Source organism: Globicephala melas, chromosome 3, assembly GCF_963455315.2.
Source record: "Globicephala melas chromosome 3, mGloMel1.2, whole genome shotgun sequence".
Classification (NCBI taxonomy): domain Eukaryota; kingdom Metazoa; phylum Chordata; class Mammalia; order Artiodactyla; family Delphinidae; genus Globicephala; species Globicephala melas.
The window spans coordinates 112,934,286-112,954,221 of record NC_083316.1 but is presented as its reverse complement, the minus strand read 5'-3'; the positions used below and the strand labels follow the sequence as shown (position 1 = coordinate 112,954,221).

Here is a 19,936-nt window from a genome sequence, read left to right as displayed (position 1 = left end):
AGACACATGAACCCCAATGTTCAATGCAGCACTATTTACAATAGCCAGGTCATGGAAGCAACCTAAATCCCCATCGACAGATGAATGCATAAAGAAGAGGTGGTACATATATACAATGGAATATTACTCAGCCATGAAAAGGAACGAAATTGGGTAATTTGTAGAGACGTGGATGGATCTAGAGACTGTCACACAGAGTGAAGTAAGTCAGAAAGAGAAAAACAAATATCGTATATTATTGCATGTATGTGGAACCTAGAAAAATGGTACTGATGAACCAGTTTGCAGGGCAGAAATTGAGACACAGATGTAGAGAACAAACGTATGGACACCAAGGGAGGAAAGCGGTGGGGGTGTGTGTGGGGGGGTGGGGGGATGAACTGGGAGACTGGGATTGACATGTATACACTAATATGTATAAAATAGATAACTTATAAGAACCTGCTGTATAAAAAATAAATTTAAAAAATAAATTACTGCACCTCAATAAAGCTGGTTGTTAAAAGTGGCTAAGAAGTTAAAAAAAAAGAGCAACAACAAAGTATTGTATTTCTCTTACCTCTGCTGGATATACTGGGCATAATCTGAGGAATCAAATTATTGCTTGTATCCATGGGCTGGGAATTATCTTGACCCATCTGATCATCTGGTGGCATATATGCAGGAGGAGGAGTATCAGCTAAGAGGAAGAAAATGAGACAAGTTAAGTCCCAAAAGAATAGTTAAAATCTTCATCCTGCTCAAAGTTAATCTAAACACATCTGTAAATTCTTAAGATTACCAGCAGGATTCATTACTAAACATCAGAGACACACAAAAATGTAGGATGCTACCTTAGGGCAAGGGAAAAGGAGAAAAGACAGCACACCCATTAGCTACCAGAAACCTACTGCAGGTTCACATGAATTTGTTTCAATCCAGGATAGTACGATCAGTGCTAAAATTCACTAAAATAGAATTCAGGGTCAAGAATTTTGCCTCCATTTGCTTAGAATCATATGCTCAGAGAAACTGCAACTACTGCAGGTCAATCTGAAGGCCACAGATTATCCTTGTTTAGATAGATATCTACAGAGACATTTCTGAATTATCAAGATCATCACATACTGTATGGTTATTTAAAACTGGAAAATAAAACCATGCTCTTTCAAAATTTGCCAACACTAACAGCAGCTGTCTAATTCTTCTGCAATGTCTTAAAATGGTTGCTCTGTCCTATTAAATGGCTAAATCCTATTAAGTGGCTCTTAGGAAACTGAAAGTTAACTAGAATATCTTTTGAGTTCCAACATTTGTGGTTGAAAACCTTTATAAAAGCTACAGCTATACTTATTTGTCTCATACTGTAAATACTGAATATAACTTGTTTTTCACCTCAACGTTTGTATAAGATGTATTTTGAGACAGAGCTACAGTCAGCACTCAATCTAGGACAAAGGATGAAAATTAGTTTTTGAACAAACACCTAACAGCAAGTTAAACAGTTGGAACTGAAATCCTCTTCAAAGAAACACAACACAACAAAATACAACTTCATCAATTGCTACTTCACTGCAGTAAAGAAACTACAAAGTATATATTTACATATGACCCTACTTACAACAGTAGGCATCCCAATATTTCTTGACACAGTGACCTCATGATTTACTCACATAAGACAGGCATGCCATTAACAAAATTTAGCAACTTTAAAAATCCACTTATGATCCTTCTTCAGGCAAATCGGTGCATCAGTTACCTAATTAAAGATAACTGGGGTTCATTTTAACCTACCGAAGTACAAAATGATTTGACAAGCAATGTAGCAAAGTTAAAAAAGCACACACTTTAGAGTCAGAGAAACGTGGGCCTGAACCCCACTTACTAGCTGTGCGACCTTACGCAAGGTATTTAAGCTCTTGGGGTTAATACCAGTTTCGTTTTCCATCCATAAAACAAAAAAAATCTATCTCACTTGGTTGTTCTGAAGATTAAATTTAATGTGGTATCTTTCATCACAGTATTAGTTACATAAAAGGCACCTGATAAATGGTACTTGGTATTATAAATTATACGAAAATATTTAACTTTACGTCAAATATAGCTACTTCCTTTGTTGCTGCTCTTGTTTTGGTAGAACTTAATTTTAATGCCTGATGGTATATATGGATTTAGTAATTTGGTCCAATAAATGGTCAATTGACATCTAACAACATTTTGTTTCCAGATTAGCTACTTTACTTCACATTCATCAGTCATTTTGTCTTTATGTTTTTGATAAGCTTTTACTACACACTGCCTTTACTGTATATAGGACTCCTCTCTATGAAACCTTTCAAATTAACACCATTTGGCTTCAATCTCTCAAGCTGCACTGGCAACCACTTGACACATGGTTATATCTATAGTTAGCAGTAAATGTATTTATGTGTTGCTATAACTTTGTCTATTCATTTAACAAATATTTATTGAGGATCTACTGCATACTAGATTCTGATATAGGTACTGGGTATGTAGCAATAAACAAAAGATGCTATAAAATCCCTGTTTTCATGGAGTTTATAGTCAAGACGGGGGAGGCTGGGGAAAGGCAGACTGTAAATAAAGACAATATATACTATACTGGATTGTAATACATGCTATAGAGAAAGATCAAGCAATGAGAGAGGGAAGGTGGGTTGGGAGGAGGGAGTGCAATTTTTAAATTCTATCTTATTTTATTGTCATTATTCTTAAAGGGTAATCTCTGATCTCCCCCAAATTGTGTTTGCTTTTTTAAAAAATTCAATTTATTTAAACTAAAAAAAATAAAAACAGTTCATCCACTTCCCCCACCACCTCTGGCAACCACCAATCTGTCCTCTGTATCTGTGAGCTTAGTTTCTTATTTATTTTTTAAGATTCCACATATCTTATTTGAGAGAGACCATATAGTATTTGTCTTTCTCAGTCTTATTTCATCTAGCATAATGCTGTCAAGGTTCACCCATGTTGTCACAAATGGCAAGATTTCATTCTTTTTTTATGGCTGGATAATATTCCACTGCGTGTGTATGTGTGTTATCGTATCTTCTTTATCCATTCATCTATCAGTGAACACTTAGGTTGCTTCCAAATCATGTCTACTGTAAATAATGCTGCAATGAACATGGTGGGGGTAGATATCTTTCTGAGTTAGTGTTTTTGTTTTCTTTGGATAAATATCCAGAAGTAGAACTGCAGAATCACATGGTAGTTCTATTTTTGATTTTTTGAGGAAACTCCATACTGTTTTCAAAAGTGGCTGTACTAATTTACATTCCCACCAACAGTGCACAAGAGTTCCCATATCTCCAGATCCTCACCAACACTTGTCACTTCCAACGCGTTGCAGTTGCATTTCTACCTATCTCAAAATAATAAAGCATAATATGCTGAAAATGTTGCTTTTTTCCTTCCATCTTCAATATTAAAATGACTGCACAAAAACTGACCAATTTTGATAAGTCTCTTTTTAAATGCATGCTGATATGACGGCTGTCAAATACAATCTAACAAAACTCTTCCAACTGAAGTTAAAGACAACTAAGTGCTACTAGAGCCATCTTATGGAAAAAACTGAACAAACCTTTTGGCCCACCCAATAATTGACCATTTTTGCATGAGTTTATTTCTGGACTCTCTATTCTGTTCCAATGATCTATGTGTCTGTTTTTATGCCAATATTATATTATTTTGATTATTACAGCTTTGTAATACAGTTTGAAATCAGGGAGTGTGATGCCTTCTGCTTTGTCCTTCTTTCTGAAAACTGCTTTGGCTATTCGGGGTCTTTTATGGTTCTATACAAATTTCAGGATTGTTTCTATATTTTGTGAAAAATGTCTACTTACATTTTTTTAAACTTATGGTACTTGGCAAAATAAAATTCCAAACTCTTCTGGAAGTCAAACAATTACCAAAGAATAGTCAAAAATAGTTGGCTCTTGGCATATTAACAGTTCACCCAGAGGATCAGCAGTATTAGAACAACTGCTAACTCTTAGGAATTATTTTTTTGTATCAATAAAATAAATAATCTTACCTGGGAGCTGAAATGGACTTCCTGGTCCAGAACTTGCTGGGGAGTTGGGATATGTGCTGCTAGCAGGGGAAGGAGGGTAGGGACTATTTGGAGATAAGGGAAAAGGAGTGTTGTTGGGCTGATGGAAAGAATCTGGAAACGTTGCATTTTGTGGCATGTGAGGTTCATTGTGGCTTAAGTTTCTAAACTGAACCAGAAGGCTGTGTTGTGGGTTGAATTCATTATGACGAGGCACTAATACTGGAGGTAAGACTGAAAGACAAAAATCAAAAGTCATCTGTCAGCAACGACTAAAACATCTCATACACATGAAGGGAAAGACAGAAAGGATTCAGGGAAGACTGTAAACCTTTTAAAACAATTTATTTTTAGGAAGGGCTGCTTTGTAGAACCTTGAATGTATATTTACAAAATAACTAAACCAAAAATTCTCTAAGCACTCAGCCTATATAAAATACTCTAGAAGACAGAACATCCAAAGCAGAGAAGATATCACTCCTATTCTATAAGAGATCAAGCACATTTAAGAACAACCATAATTACAACACAGGGAATATAGCCAATATTTTATAAAAACTATAAATGGAGTATAACCTTTAAAAATTGTGAATCACCATGTTGTACACCTGAAACTTATATAATACTGTACATCAACTATACCTATAAAAAAAAGGGGGGCTTCCCTGGTGGCGCAGTGGTTGAGAGTCCGCCTGCCAATGCAGGGGACACGGGTCATGCCCCGGCCCAGGAAGATCCCACATGCCGCAGAGCGGCTAGGCCCGTGAGCCATGGCCGCTGAGCCTGCGCGTCCGGAACCTGTGCTCCGCAACGGGAGAGGCCACAACAGTGAGAGGCCCGCATACCGCCAAAAAAAAAAAAAAAAGGTAAATATGCCATCATCTCCTTAGATGTTACTGCTGTTGGTCTTGCTTTGTCTACATGCAACAGGGAACACATCCTGAACCGTGTGCACAAAAGTATCATCCCTTAGTTTGCAACCAAGGTAGCTATTTCCATGACATTACTGCTTTGCATGTTTGCTCTTTACCATTCAAGACTGTGGATGCTTTTAATGAAATAAGAAGCTAATATTAATTTGAAATAAAATAATGGATTAATATAACTTAAAATTTTTTTTAAATTAAAAAATAGATAAAAACAACAATAATACAGAGAATTTAATGCACTGGGAGTTGAACAGAGGTAAGTATTCCCAGCTAGCAAGGAATCAAACAAAATACCATGGAAAAGACAACATCTGATTGGACCTTAAAGACCTGGAAGCATTTCACACGGAAGTGCTAGGGGTGGAGAGTGTAAAGAATGTAAAGGAGGAGATGGATAAAGATAAGAAAGAACAGTCAGGTGGCCTAAGCACTGAACTGGGAGGTAAGACTAGAGAATAAAGTTGAGATTAGCTATGCACATGCCCTGAAAGCCTCCATGTTTCCAATTTTGGACATTTTACCTTTCTTTCTTTGAGAGATCTTGCATTTTATGTTCTTCAGTAAAGTTTTCCCAACTGAAAACAGTTAACAATTCCTAGGTAAAGGTCTTCCATTCAAAATAATTTTTCTAAACACGACCATAATGAAAATATAACCATATTTTCTAAACACGACCATAATGAAAATAATGAAAATATATACAAGAAAGCCTAAACATTTTAAGAGATATACTTTTTCTTAGCACATTCACTTTATTCAAATATTCAATTTCTCTAAAGACCCAAGTGTCAACCACATACAAATATCTGATCACCTTTCCCTACAGGAAATTGAAACAAACCTGATTTCTCTAAACTCTTACGGTACTAATTCATCTCTTTTATAACTTTCCTATATTTGTCAGTGTAATTTCACTTCCGAAAATCTCACTTTGACTCTGACATCAGTCAGCAGGAACAAAATCAATCTGTTTTTAAGTTAACTGGGTCACACTTCCCCTCCCTGAAGTAAGAATGAACCTGAGGAATCAGAAGCTCTGTAATTTGTACTGTTTTTTTATCTCTTTTCATTTTACTGAATTAGTGTTGTGATTATGTAGTTAACATCTGATTACAATCGCTTTGTTCTACAGTGTATTACTAACTGCTGTTCCCCTTACAAAATGATGGGACAGATGCCACTGGACAGTAGGGCATGAGACAGTAAGAATGTCTATGTGTAGCTGGCTAGTAATCTGAAAGACTTCGTGAAATAACTACTTAGGAGTTCAATCCAGTAAGGATTTCTTTACTTTTCTTTTTTTGAGGCAGAACTAAAATCACTGATTTCTCTCTTACTTGTATATTATCTATACACATCTTTTTTTTAGAAATTATTTAATTTTCATTCAAAAATAATACATGGATAGTTTAAAAAAATAGATGCTACAAGAGATTACAAACAAAAAGAACAATTTCTAAGCCTCCTCCTATACTGCTTCCAGAGACAACAAATTTAAACTCTTAGCCATTTCTTCTAACATTCACTTTGTGCACTACTAAGTAATATGCTTATACTGTTGTTATTGGTTGGTCAAGACATTATTCGTAGACTTGCTTTTGTGGCAAATGAAGTAGCTTTCTTAAACCATTCTATCCCACTCCCCTTGCCCTTCTCCACAATAAAGTCACATAAAAAATTTTGGTTAAATCAATATCCAGGGTTTATATTTTATATGTTATACAAATTATATAAATACAATTCACTGCTGAATTGTATTTATTATGTATAAATAATAAATACAAGTATATATTATGATTATATTTTTCCTTGAACAATGTTTTTATTAATTATTGCCCTGGTCCTTCATTTGCTTAATCTCAAGTCTGTACCACTAATTTCCAGAAGTCCAACAGATCTATCAAATTCCCATCAATATTATTTTCCAGATCCCACAAATATACAAATAATCTATTGATTCCACTTTCTCCCCTGATCCTCCATCCTTTGCTATAATCTAGACTGGCTGCTACTTAAGTCTCCTACAAATCTGAGGTCCTTGGACTTCCCCTTCTCTTCTCTCCTGTTGGATCCCATTTCCTGGACCTCATTCTCTATTAGCTTCCTACGGAAGGATGTAAGCAAGAGAAATTTTGAGCCCTGGCCTATATGAAAATATCTTGTCTTACGTTTATCTGCAGACAGATTCCAGAATAGATAACTTTTTCTCTCTGAATTTGGGGGGCACTGCTTCATTTTCTTCTAGAATCTAAAACTGCATTGAGAAATCCAGTATTCTCATTCCCAGTCTTTTCTATGTGCCCTGACTTTTCTGAGAGCTTTCAAAATCTTCTTTTTATCCATGATATGCTAAAATTTCATGTGTGGGTCTTTTTTCTGCCCCTTGTTCTGGTTACTCAGTCACTGGGCCCTTTCGATTTTCAGTTCTGGGAACTGTTCTAGTATGATTTCTTTGATAATTTTCTCCTTCCCATTTTCTCCAATGCTTGATTTCTAGAATGTATTATTTTATTGGAATATTTAATTTGAAACTTATTCTGAGCCAGTTAATGTTTTATCTAAGCACTTTTCATGCATTAACTCATCTAATTCTCGTAACTAACCTGAAGTACATATTATTATTCCCACTTTACAGATGAGGAAACGAAGTCACAGAAAGGCTAATTAATTTGCCTGTGGTCACACTGATAGCATTGGTAAAGTCAGGATTCAAATCCAGAAAGTCTGGTTCCAGAACATAGTCTTAACCAGTAGACAATACTGCCTATTAAACACTGGATCACTTGGGTTGGCCCTCTATTTTTCTTTTAGCACTTTCCAACTATTTTCCATCCTTTTTTTTTTTTTTTACCATTCTGCAATACTTTCTGGCTCCACTATATGTGATCTTATATAAGTTACTTCCCTATAAGTAACTATGTGATCTTATATAAGGTACTTCCCTATTAAGTTTTGGTTTCCTTATCTGTAAACTTACTGGTAAACTTAGAGTGCTGTAAAATGTTAGTACCATTTTCTAACCCTATGAAGGAATAACCTCATAGTATTAGGAAAGTGTCTCGTCCTTAAGTGCTCAATAAATGTTCATTACTATTACTATTACTGTTACTATAATTATGACTTTATTAATACTGATACTATAAAGTGATCCATCCTGTGCCACAGCTGCTTAACTTGCTTAAGCATACCAGGCCTAAGCCCCAGTCTTTTCTACAGAATGAATCACAGCTGAGAAAAACATATTACAAAAATAAGACATTTCTATTGACTGATTATTGGACACACCCTAGCTATGGGGGAATACACTAAATTCCTTGACTTTCTTTCCAACAACTTCTAGCAAATATCAAGCCTGGGAATTTTTCAAACTACACTTCTCTATTAAATCCTCACATCTTCCTTTCCTCATCAATTCCTCAGGCTACAGCTCTCCTTGGATTCAACAAGAAACTGAGAATCACCTCAAATACCACCTGGCAGCTCTAAAGCCCTTAAAATGAACTTTCCCTGACAGCACCATTACTACTATTTTTGTTTTTTTTTTGCTAGTCTCCACAATCAATGTTATTTTTATAGCTTTTTTACCATACTGGGCTCTTATATTATCTTCAGTGAAATCCAGCGAGGCCCGCAGACTAAGGTTGCTACCCTGATTCCTGCCTCTGGGTATTTACCCCTGGAGTAATCCCCCACCCTCTGAGTATATTATCTGTGACTTGCTTCTAACCAAGAGCATATGGCAAAAGTGACAGGATGTACGCGATAACATTCCACAAGAATACAATGTTCCTTCTGGCAAGAAGACACTTTCTTACTGGCTCTGAAGAAGTAAGTGGCCATGAATGTGAGCTACTTATGAAGAAGGTCCCATGGCAAGCAAAGGAAGGCAGCCTCCAGTCAACAACCAGACAGAGTCCAACAGCCTGCAAGGAACTGAATCCTGATAATAATCACATGAGCTGGGAAGGAGATCCTTTCTCAGGTGAGCCTCTGGTAAGACCCAAGCCCTGACCAATACCTAGAGTACAGCCTTGCAAAGGACCCAGTTAAGCCATGCCTGGACTCCTGACTGACAGAAACTGTGAGATAATTAACATGTATTAAGCCACTTACCTTGTGGTACTTTGTTATGCAGCAATAGATAACTAATGTACCCAGCTAGTATCTCAGCTTATATAATTCAGTCAATACAAAAAAATATTTACTGAGCACTCCCTACTAAGTTCAAGTTAATAATACTATTCTAGGCACTGGGAATGCAGTACAGAATGAGCCAGAGGAAGGTACTTCTCACATCAGTCAATAAAAAAAATAAATACCTAATAGAGTCAAGTAGTGATGGGGGCATTTGAGCAAGGACTAAATGAAATGAGAAAATGTGACACGAAAAGATCCTGGGGGGAGAGTACTCTAAGTAGAGGAAACAGCATTGGAAAAAAGCCTGGATGCAGGAATATGGCAAGTCCAAGGAACAGAGGAAGTTTGAGGATAGTTTATGTAAGCCCTTGTAGAAATCTGCTCTAAATGTGACAGAAAGCCTTTAAAGTGTTTTGGGCAGGGACTGACATGATTTGATATATATTTTCTAAAGATCACTCTGGATGCTATAATAGAAAACAGAATGGGTTGAGGGAAAGAAAAAAGACAGAGAGACCAATTAGGAGACTACTTAAGGTGAAAGATGATGATGGTCTGTACTAGAGTAGTGGTGTTAGAGATGGTGAGATGATATGCTCAAGATATATTTTGAAGGTACAGCAAACAGCATTTGCTCATAGCTCAAACACAGAACCTAAGAGAGAAATAAAAGATGACTTCTAGGGAGCAATTACATGAATGCTAGTGCCATGTACTTCAACTGGGAAAACTGGAGGAAATAAAAGACTTAGTGGGAAAAACAAATCCAAAGTCCTATCTAGACATATTAAATCTGATGTTTATTAGACATTCGGGTGGAGATGTTAAGTAGGCAACTGGATACAGAGTCAGGAGAAGCTGACTCTGGAGTTCAAAATGTGCACATAAGCTTATAGATAGTTTTAGGACATGTGATAACATAAAAGTACACAGAGGAAAAATATAGATGGAGAAAAAGTCCAGGGACTGACTCCTGTAAAAACAGGAAAACAGCCAACAAAGAGACTAAGCAAAAACAGCCAGTGAGGTAGGAGAACTAGGAGAGTGTAATGTTTCAGAAGCCAATATAAAAAAGTTTTGAGCGGGAGGGAAAAAGAGCAACTGTATCAAATGACGTTGATGAGGCAGGTAAGATGAGGACTGAGAATGAATGACCCCTCTATCTGTAACAAGGCAGTCATTAGTGAATTTGACAAGTCAAATGGTAGGGAAGGAAGACTAACTAGAGGGGTATCAAGAAAGAACAGGAAGAAAGTAATGTGGAGATAATAAACATGGAGACTACTATAAAAGGTAGACTGAAGGTGGGGGCATATTCTTGAGGTCAAGACAGAAATTCTTTCTTAACTTTTATTTGAAGTTGGGCTGTATCATGACATGCTTGTATGCTTTCAGAAAAAGTCTAGCAGAGAGGGAAAATACAATGCTGGAATAAATAAAAAATAAACAAAAAGGAGTGGGATGTAGTACACACATAGAACTTAGACTTCAGATAAAATAGAGGAATGGCAGAGTGTATATACTACTGGCTGCTTACAGTGAACAATGAATTAGAACAAGCCACTTGGGAGCTGTATCATCCATATATTAAGCTCAATTTAAAATCCAGTACTCCTCCCAAGATTAAAATCTTTAAGAAGGAAACATAAAGCTAAAACAACCTTCTTAATTACTAAATTCAGTCAAATGCAAATCAGAAAGAGAAAAGTTTTTATAATTTTTCCCAGAGGAGTTAAAACCTACCTGGACTCTCCACTCTCTTATAGTGGTATGGGTTGATACAAACTTCCTTTTGCTTAGATCCAAAAGGAAATTCACAAATATCCAATGGCTTTAGCTCGTGATGACTCTGCAAATCAGGCCAGCGCCAAACACGACAATATATAACATGGGGCAAGCCTTTTCTGTGAGAAACCTGCAGGCGTCCATCTAAAGATCTGGGAATAGTGACACATTTGCTTGGCTGTCCTGGACTGCTCAAGGCTTTCTCCAGTTCCTCCATGGCACCCTTTTTCTTTTTTAGCTTTTTTACCAAAGCATCGACTGCCTTCTCTGCCCATTTCTCCTCTTCATCACCTTGCTTCCAGCCCAACAATCGCTTTACTGCTGGACTAGTAAAAGAAAACAAGCTGGCCATTGACGTCATTTGATTTAAATCTTCAGAAACCTTCCTGCAACTCAAAGTCAGATCACAAGTGAAAAGTCATATACAAGTCCTAAAGAAAAGTTCCAATTAAAAAGGGAGGAGTGACATTTATCTTCATAAGTGTCATAAGCTTCTTTCATTGGTTCAAGTCCTGAAAGAGAAAGGGGGAAAATTTAAATGAATGCAATTAACATACATTTAAATTAATATAATTTGAAAAGCATATTACTTTTAAATAACAGCAGAAAAGGATTACAAAGTAAAACAAAAAACCTACGTCTAGAAAGAGAAATTTTCTTAGTCCTGTGACCACTCACTTCCTTCTTCATAATATGAACAAGTAATTCACTGGCAATGCCAAATGATAATCAAAAGCAAAGTAGGGTGCTCTACTTTCTATGTATTATCCCCCAACCAAAAAAAAAAAACAGCCTCTAGACCTTTATTTCTTTCGGTCAGAAGCCCCCAAATCTAAGGTTTGATTCTAATGTACTTTTCTTCATTGATATCCAGGTTATGTGCTGTGTCGGTTTTGAACATGATATTATCCTGATTTGAACAAAAGTCTTAAGAGAAATCTAGCTCTTCCCTAGGGTCATTATTCTCTTTAAAATGTTCCACAGACTTGTAAGATTTGGGCAAAAGTCATAGTAGTACTCAAGTCACATTATTATTATAGATGCAAATTTTATTAGAAGTTGTCGTAAGATGTACCAAACCCTCAACTAAATTATAACATACTTAACTGCCAGAAAAATGGGAGGTATCTACTTTTAAAATGAAGAATGCTAGATTTAAAGAGAATAAATTCAAAGTTTAATCCCAAAAAAGATAGTTTATAATTTCATAATTCCTATTGCCTTCTCTGATATTTTAAGCATGTTAAGTTAATGAACCTGCTCCAGACAGACCACCATTCTACACCCTGAAGAAGCCCCTGGTGATGGTGACAAGAGGAAGCAATATGCAGTGGTACTCCACCAATAAGAGTGGTACAATCCCCTGTGGTCACTATACAGCCAACCACAGACAATGAGTAGCTAGTGAAATAGCAGGAGTAATGTTTGGAAAAAGGATGTCAGTAACAAAAGATGCTTCCTTTCTTATGCCTAAAATTGCCAAATAATGCTGAAGCTCTGTCTTTGACAAATACTAGCAAATTCTAGCATCAAGCCTATTCTGGATTGGGGTGCATCTTCCCAGGAAAGAACACATGTGCTCAGTTAAAACTCAGGTAAACATAAAGTAAAATAAAACAGAGTTAAATTCAACAAATATGTATTGATTGCTTGTCGCCATGTACTGTGAACAGCCATGATGGTACTTTAAAAAAAAAAAAAGAAGTCATATACCAAATAATTTCATCTTAAGAGCCAACTGATTCATTCTTTCAATATGTGCTTAGTAAGAGCCTACTAAGTGCCAGGCACTGTTCTAGGTGCTGATCCAGAAAAGGAAAAGTATAGGAGCACTGACTGACTCCTCTTTAGGAGAAAAGGGTTACATGTAGAGCTATGGAACATTACGGTTCCTCCTTTAAAAAGTGCTTAATTGATCAAAAAGGGCTAAGAGCTGCAAGCATTTATTCACACTGTACACCACACCCAAGAAACCTGTATCATAACCTCTTGGCACCTGTCACTAGGAACTGCACAATCTTCAATTAGACTGACTTCTCCCTACTTGCAAGGCCAGACTATACAGAGTGCAGAGAACAACTTACACCCCATTTCACTAAACTCAAATTCCACTCAACCTGCTGCCACTGGGAAGTCACATGTGCTCAGATGCTCAGTACTGGCTATCCAGACTGCCATGCTGGAACCATGGGAGGAAGGGTACAGGGAAGTGAAGGTATACTCCTTATGTATGGATGGATATGCCTAACCCTATGCAGGACATCTTTCCCAATGCTACACAGGATAATTTTCATCAGGTAAGCAAAACTGCCTACCTTAAACCAAAGAAATATAACAAAAAGATGAAAGCACGTTTTTCAGTAACAGGTCACAGAGTATAAAGTGTTATGAGTTAAACAAACTGTAAGAAAGGCTTATTTCAGTTGTAGCAACATTAAGGATATAGGATAAGCCATCTGGGTCCGAAAGTAAAGGCATGGTTTGGTTGTCTGAGATGAGAAGGAAAATTTCAAAGGAAAAGGGGCACAAGTAAAAAAAATCCATAGGCAGATATGAAGAGAGCATTTCCTAGGATAGAGAGCAGATAGGCCTGGCTGACTGAGACCTTATTCTGTAATACTAGAATATAACAGAAGCTAAACAGAGTAGTGCATGTGTATGAGAGAGAGATGTATGAGCAATGATATGTTGAAGAACGGAGAGACAAAAGCAGAGGAGCTTTAAGACCAGATACTAGATTAGTAGTTAACCACCAGAAAGTGCTTAATAAATGTTAACTACTAACCTAGTATCACTATTACTATTAAATACTAACCATATTATGTACTAACAAGAAAAAAGGGGAAAGTTATTTGTGTATATAAACCCAAAACAAGGACTAAAAGGCTACATACTAAATTATTCATTGCAGTTATCTCTGGGGAGAGGCATGGAATGGAAGACAAGCAAAATAGAAAGGGGTCCTGCATGATTTGTTCTATATGCTTCTGTATTTTTTTAACCTTTTAACAAAGGCATAATTCTAAGATAAAAATAGTAGAAGGACTTCCCTGGTGGTCCAGGGGTTAAGAATCCGCCTTCCAATGCAGGAGACGCGGGTTCGATCCCTGGTCAGGGAACTAAGATCCCACATGCTGCGGGGCAACTAAGCCCACACGCTCTAGAGCCCGTGAGCCACAACTACTGAGCCTGCGTGCTCTGGAGCCCACGTGCCACAACTAGAGAGCCTGTGCCCCGCAGGGAAAGATCCCACGTGCCGCAACAAATATCCCAAGTGCCACAGCTAAGACCCGATGCAGCCAAATAAATTAAAGAAATAAATAAAATAGGAGAGAATCTATTATCTACTATAGAACAGAATGCAGTTAAGAGTGCTAGTACAAAAAAACCGGTGAAACTCATGCATGCTACTAGAACTCAGGATGGTGGTTACCCTTTAAAGGGAAGAGTGGGGGTATTGACTGGAAGGGAGCTTGAGGATTTCTGCCATCCTGGTAAAGTTCATCTTGCTCTGGGTGATTTTATGAGAGTCACTTTGTGAAAATTTGTCTGGCTGAATACTGAAGATGTACACACTTTCTGTTAACAGTTTAAAAATATTTTCCTGTTATGTAAAGTGCAGAGTGGTCAGCTTCCTTCCTATGTTTTGCCCATCTTCAGGTCCCCTTCTCACAGGCAATCCCTCTTGTATTGTCTTTTATGTCTTTCCAGAGAAATTTTACACAAATACAGATATATAAATAATCATAACCTTTTTTACACACAAATAGTGGTATATTGAAAAGAAAAAAAGCAAGGTACAGAAAAATGTATAAACAATGTTATCTTCAAGATCTTTCCATACCTATATAGAAACAGCTTCCATATTCTTTTCTAATACACAGAATTCCAGTGTAAAAGTAATCTTTTAAGAGTATATCAAACTACGTCATTTCTCTGCTCAAAGATCATCCAGCAGTTTCCCATTACACTCTATATCCAAATTCTTTAACATTACTTTATAGGACCTACATGATCCAGCCTCTGGCTTCTCCTCCAAACTCATTTTTAGCATTCTCCTAGCTAACTTTGCACACAACCACACTTGAAGGCTTTCCATTTCTCAAATGCTCCAAAGTCATTTCTACCTCAAGGCCTTTGCACTTGATGTTCCCTCCCATGGAATTCTCCACTCCCAGATCTTAACATGGCTTTCTCTCTCAATTAATTCAGCTGCTCAAAAGTCACCTTCTGAAAAAGGACTTCCCTGACCACTTTATCTAAAATAGCATACATCCCACTCCTGCATCATTCTCTATCCCCTGGTCCTGTTCAATTTTCTTTCATGACATTTATAATAATCTGATATCATATCAATTTTATTTATTAACCACATGCCTTCCCCACAGAAATGTTAGAAGGCAGGTAGTCTTGTCTTCTTTATCCATCATCATATTCCCTTGGACCTAGAATAGTGCTTATTTATTAAATAAGTGAGTGAGTAGAGAGTTGAAAAAAAGCAATTTGTAAAAACATATATACCTTTATAAGAGCAACTGTGTAAAATTTAAAACAAAAAAAAGGAGTTCTTTATGGACATGCACAGATATAGTAAGAGAATAAAAGTATGCATGGAAATGATACATACCAACCTCAGGATACTGAATACTGACTATCTCTGGTGAAAGAAGAAAGAAGGTGGAAGAACACATGGAAAAGCTTTAGCTGTGTTTCTTTTAAAACTAGATTTGAAGAAAATCTGACAAATCATCACATATAGTATTTTCTCTACTTTTCTACATTTAAATATTTTATAACTCAAAAATGCACTATTTTTAATTTAAGTATTATCAATGTAATGAAAACAGAAGAGGATCAGATTCTGTCCTTTACTAGGTATATGACCATGACCAGGTATCACTCTTTCTAAGCCTATTAATTTTTCTATAAAATAGGGATGATGGTTCCCAAGTCATTAAAATGATGAAGTAATAAAATAATGTGTGCCTGAAGTATTGAAAACACACATATACATACATGTAATAGATGCTTTATAAACTCAAACATGCTATTCACACATGAACTTCTAGCACTGGGAAAGGGGAAGGGACAAACTTTGCACTCACTTCTTTAAATATGGAATGATTAAAAATTTTAAACATGTTTAATTGAATTCTTTCTAAAAATGTTTTATAACTTTCCAAACTGCATAACTGGTATGCGCAAGTAATCCAAGTACTTGTTATCTAAAGTTAAAAAAGGGAGCAAAATTGATCATAAAAATTCACTAATGAATAAGTAAAAGACCTGATCAGGCACTTCACAAAAGATATCAAAATTGCCATTAGATGGTAAAATGGACTCAACAGCATTAGTTATCAAAGAAATTTTAAAAATTTAAAAAAAAGACAGTGAGATATCACACATCTACCAGAATAGCTAGACTTAAAAAAAAAAAAGAGAGAGAGAGAGAGAGAAGGTGTTCATGACAATCAGAACAATTCTTACATATTGCTAGCAAAAATATAAACTAGCCCAACCACTTTGGAAAATTGTTTGACAACATCTACTAATGCTAAACATAGGTCCCTATGACCCAGCAATTCCATTCCTAGGTATATATCCAACAGAAACAAGTGCTATGTCAACCCGAAGGCAAGTACATGTTCATAACAACTTTATTTGTAATAGTCCCAAATTGGAAATAACCCAAATATTCATCAACAGTAGAGTGGGTAGATAAACCATAGTAATAAATTCATACAACAGAATACTTCACAGCAATGAAAAAGAACACACACATGTAAAACATGCATGAATCTCACTGATATACTGAAGAAGTCAGATACAAAAGATTACACATTTTATCATTCCAACTACATGACATTCAAAAACAGGCAAAACTAACCTATGGCATCAGAGGCAAGAATATTACTAAGAGGGGACAAGACAGCCTTCTGGGGAGCTAGAAAATTTCTATATCTTGATCTGGGTGATGGTGGTATAGATGTACACATACATAAAAGTTCACTGAGCTATACACATAAGATTTGTACACTTTAAGATATACTTCAATTTAAAAAATCTTTTAAAAATTTACTAGTGTACTGATCACTTATAATTAGTTCACTAGCATCTCCCTTACTGTAACAGCTTCTAAACCACAAATGAAACTGCAAATTCTGCAAAAATTGTAACATTTCATAAAGTTTATTAAAATGAGAGCAAAAGATGCAAGGTCTGGGATTTAATTTTACCTTACTATCCTATAAACAAATAAGTCTATTGTTGTTTCATGCATACTGTCAAAGAACATGAGACTCCTTTATTAATCATGGCCCATCAAGCAACGTAAGCGTCAGATGTACGGTTCCCTTTGCCGCTGAGACCCACAGGAATATTGCAATATGACCCAGATGGACGGTACTCCTGCAGTGGTTTGCACTTATGATGAACAGTGAGTTTGGAAAATTCACCACTTTTATAGTTATCAGTAAGCAATAATAACTTCACTGTCAACGGATTAATAGAAGTCCATGGGAAAATCCATAAATATTTTAATGAATATTTTCACAAAAATAAAAATGCTCTTAATATTAGTACCACAAATGTCAAACATGAAGGATGTCATATCATGCTACTAAATTGTTTTGTGAGAAAAATTAAGCCTATCCATACTCAATTCAGTCTTTGTTCGTTATAAAACTTAATGCATGTTTACAATTATAACCTAATGATTTTCCAAAATTTTAAGTTTTTAAGATAAAGTCCGAATCAGACCTTTTATTCACAATTCAGTATGAAATACTGGTCTGCATTTTAAGTGGTTTCATTTTGAATGGGTGTTTTCCTGAACCAATTATCATTGGCTCATGAAGACCTAAATATAGCATAAGCTTTTCTTTTTTTTTTTAATTTTAAATTTTATTTATTTATTTATGGCTGCATTGAGTCTTCATTGCTGCACATGGGCTTTCTCTAGTTGCGACGAGCGGGGGCTGCTCTTTGTTGCGATGCGTGGGCTTCTCACTGTGGTGGCTTTTCTTGTTGTGGAGCACGGGCTCTAGGTGCATGGTCTTCAGCAGTTGTGGCACGCAGGCTCAGTAGTTGTGGCGCACGGGCTTACTTGCTCCGCGGCATGTGGGATCTTCCCGGACCAGGGCTCGAACCCATGTACCCTGCATTGGCAGGCGGATTCTTAACCACTGTGCCACCAGGGAAGTCCCGGTAAAAAACTGTTTTATGGTACCCATGTGATAGATCAATTTTCTCCTGTCATCTTTTCTGTAAAATATATATTTAAAATCAGATATTGGTCCACAAATTGAAATAAAAGTATCAGAGTGCTTGGGATAGAGCAATAGATTTATTTTACTACCCTCACAAAAGTCCTCCATTACGACAGAATTTTTTCATTACGTATACAAAAAATAGAGTAAAATAATAATTTTTTTGATTTGCAAATACTAGCATATGTAATATGAGTCCCAAGTGAACTTGCAATACCTTTGAAAATAAGAGTATGATTAGGTTTTCGAGTACCCAAAAGGTTTAATTTTAAATCTCTTATTGAAAAGTTGGTTCAATTTTTCGCACCCCCTTTGCCTTTCACTAAATAAAATGAATTTAGAAACATGGAGAACACCCACCCTCAATTCAAACAGCTGATTGTGTTCACAACCAACAACAATACTCTTCTATATTATCTCTAAACTTATCCCAGTAATAGAGAAGTCCAAAAAGGCTATATTCACTAACTTCAGCCGTTAGAGGTTACAGATTGCTGGGTAGTTAAATTTGGTCCTCTGTACTCCCTTTCTACAATGCTTTCAGGGTCTACTGAGGCACAAGTATATACCACCCATGCTAAACTCAAGAGCAGACTTATACTCTTATTTATACAACACACACTTACTGAGTGTACCTAAAAAGGGCAAGCCACTCAACTAGATGCTAAAGGGTTAAAAGATAAATCAGGTCCAGACCTTAACTGTAAGAATTACAAATTAATAATCAACTAAGATGTGCCCATTCCTATCTGCAATACACCATGGAGAATGGCAGATCCCCTACGGTGTATAGGATGCTAAAAGAAATTCAGGGGATGGCCCTTGGGGGAAGGGAGTGGAGGGAGACAAAAAGCATGAAGTAGCTATATCTTAGGCATAAATGCTATTCTGATAAAGACATAAAATCAGAGTTTTTATCTACCAGGACGGGGAAAAACTACAGTTCAGTTTGCTGGAACATAGGTGGTAGAACAAGAAAACTGACTAGATACATACAATAAGGCTAATCTACACAGGGATATTAATATACGTATTGTAACAAACAGAAACACCAGATTTGAAGTCTAATGAACTAGGGTTCAAATTCTGAATCTAACACACCTAAATATCCATTTTTCCTATTTTGTATAATGAGTATCAGTTCTGAGAATTAAATGAGATACACACTTAATGCCTGGCATAGTACATATTGAGCAAAGGGAAACTGCAGTCATTATTATTGCAATAATCATGAAATTTTTTGACATCAGGCTCAGGATTTTAAATACACAGCTGGGCTACTTTTTTTTTTTTTTTTTTCTTTTTCGGTACGCGGGCCTCTCACTGTTGTGGCCTCTCCCGTTGCGGAGCACAAGCTCCGGACGTGCAGGCTCAGCTGCCATGGCTCACGGGCCCAGCCACTCCGCGGCATGCAGGATCTTCCCGGACCAGGGCACGAATCCGCGTCCCCAGCATCAGCAGGCGGACTCTCAACCACTGCGCCACCAGGGAAGCCCTGGGCTACTTTACTTCATCAAATATACAAAGCCATCTACTTAAGAGGTTCCATTATTTTATGAACCTTGAAGGAAGAAAAGGCTGCAAATTAAACTATCACACCATGCTTTCTCATCGCTTAGATTTTTTTCTTCATAATATCATCCTTCTGCCATCAAGACTGTAGGTCTGAAGAGTGTTCCAATATTACTCCAGGATTGTTGTTCAAGCCACTGACACCCATCCTGCAAGTTTTGATACTGCTGCTTCCTTGATCTTCC

The 19,936-nt window shown here is 36.6% G+C and overlaps 1 protein-coding gene across 2 annotated transcripts in view; it reads right to left on the bottom strand.

The window, feature by feature from the left end:
* SMAD5 (SMAD family member 5) overlaps positions 1-19,936 on the bottom strand; it is a 50,659-nt gene that overhangs the window by 19,562 nt on the left and 11,161 nt on the right. For both annotated transcript variants that reach the window (XM_030869544.2, XM_060296240.1), the window contains 3 exons: positions 10,870-11,423; positions 4,043-4,294; positions 560-679 (listed from right to left, as the gene is read on the bottom strand). In XM_030869544.2, the coding sequence (XP_030725404.1) occupies positions 560-679; positions 4,043-4,294; positions 10,870-11,272 (775 nt within the window). In that variant the 5' untranslated portion in view covers positions 11,273-11,423. The remainder of the gene's footprint in view (positions 1-559; positions 680-4,042; positions 4,295-10,869; positions 11,424-19,936) is intronic.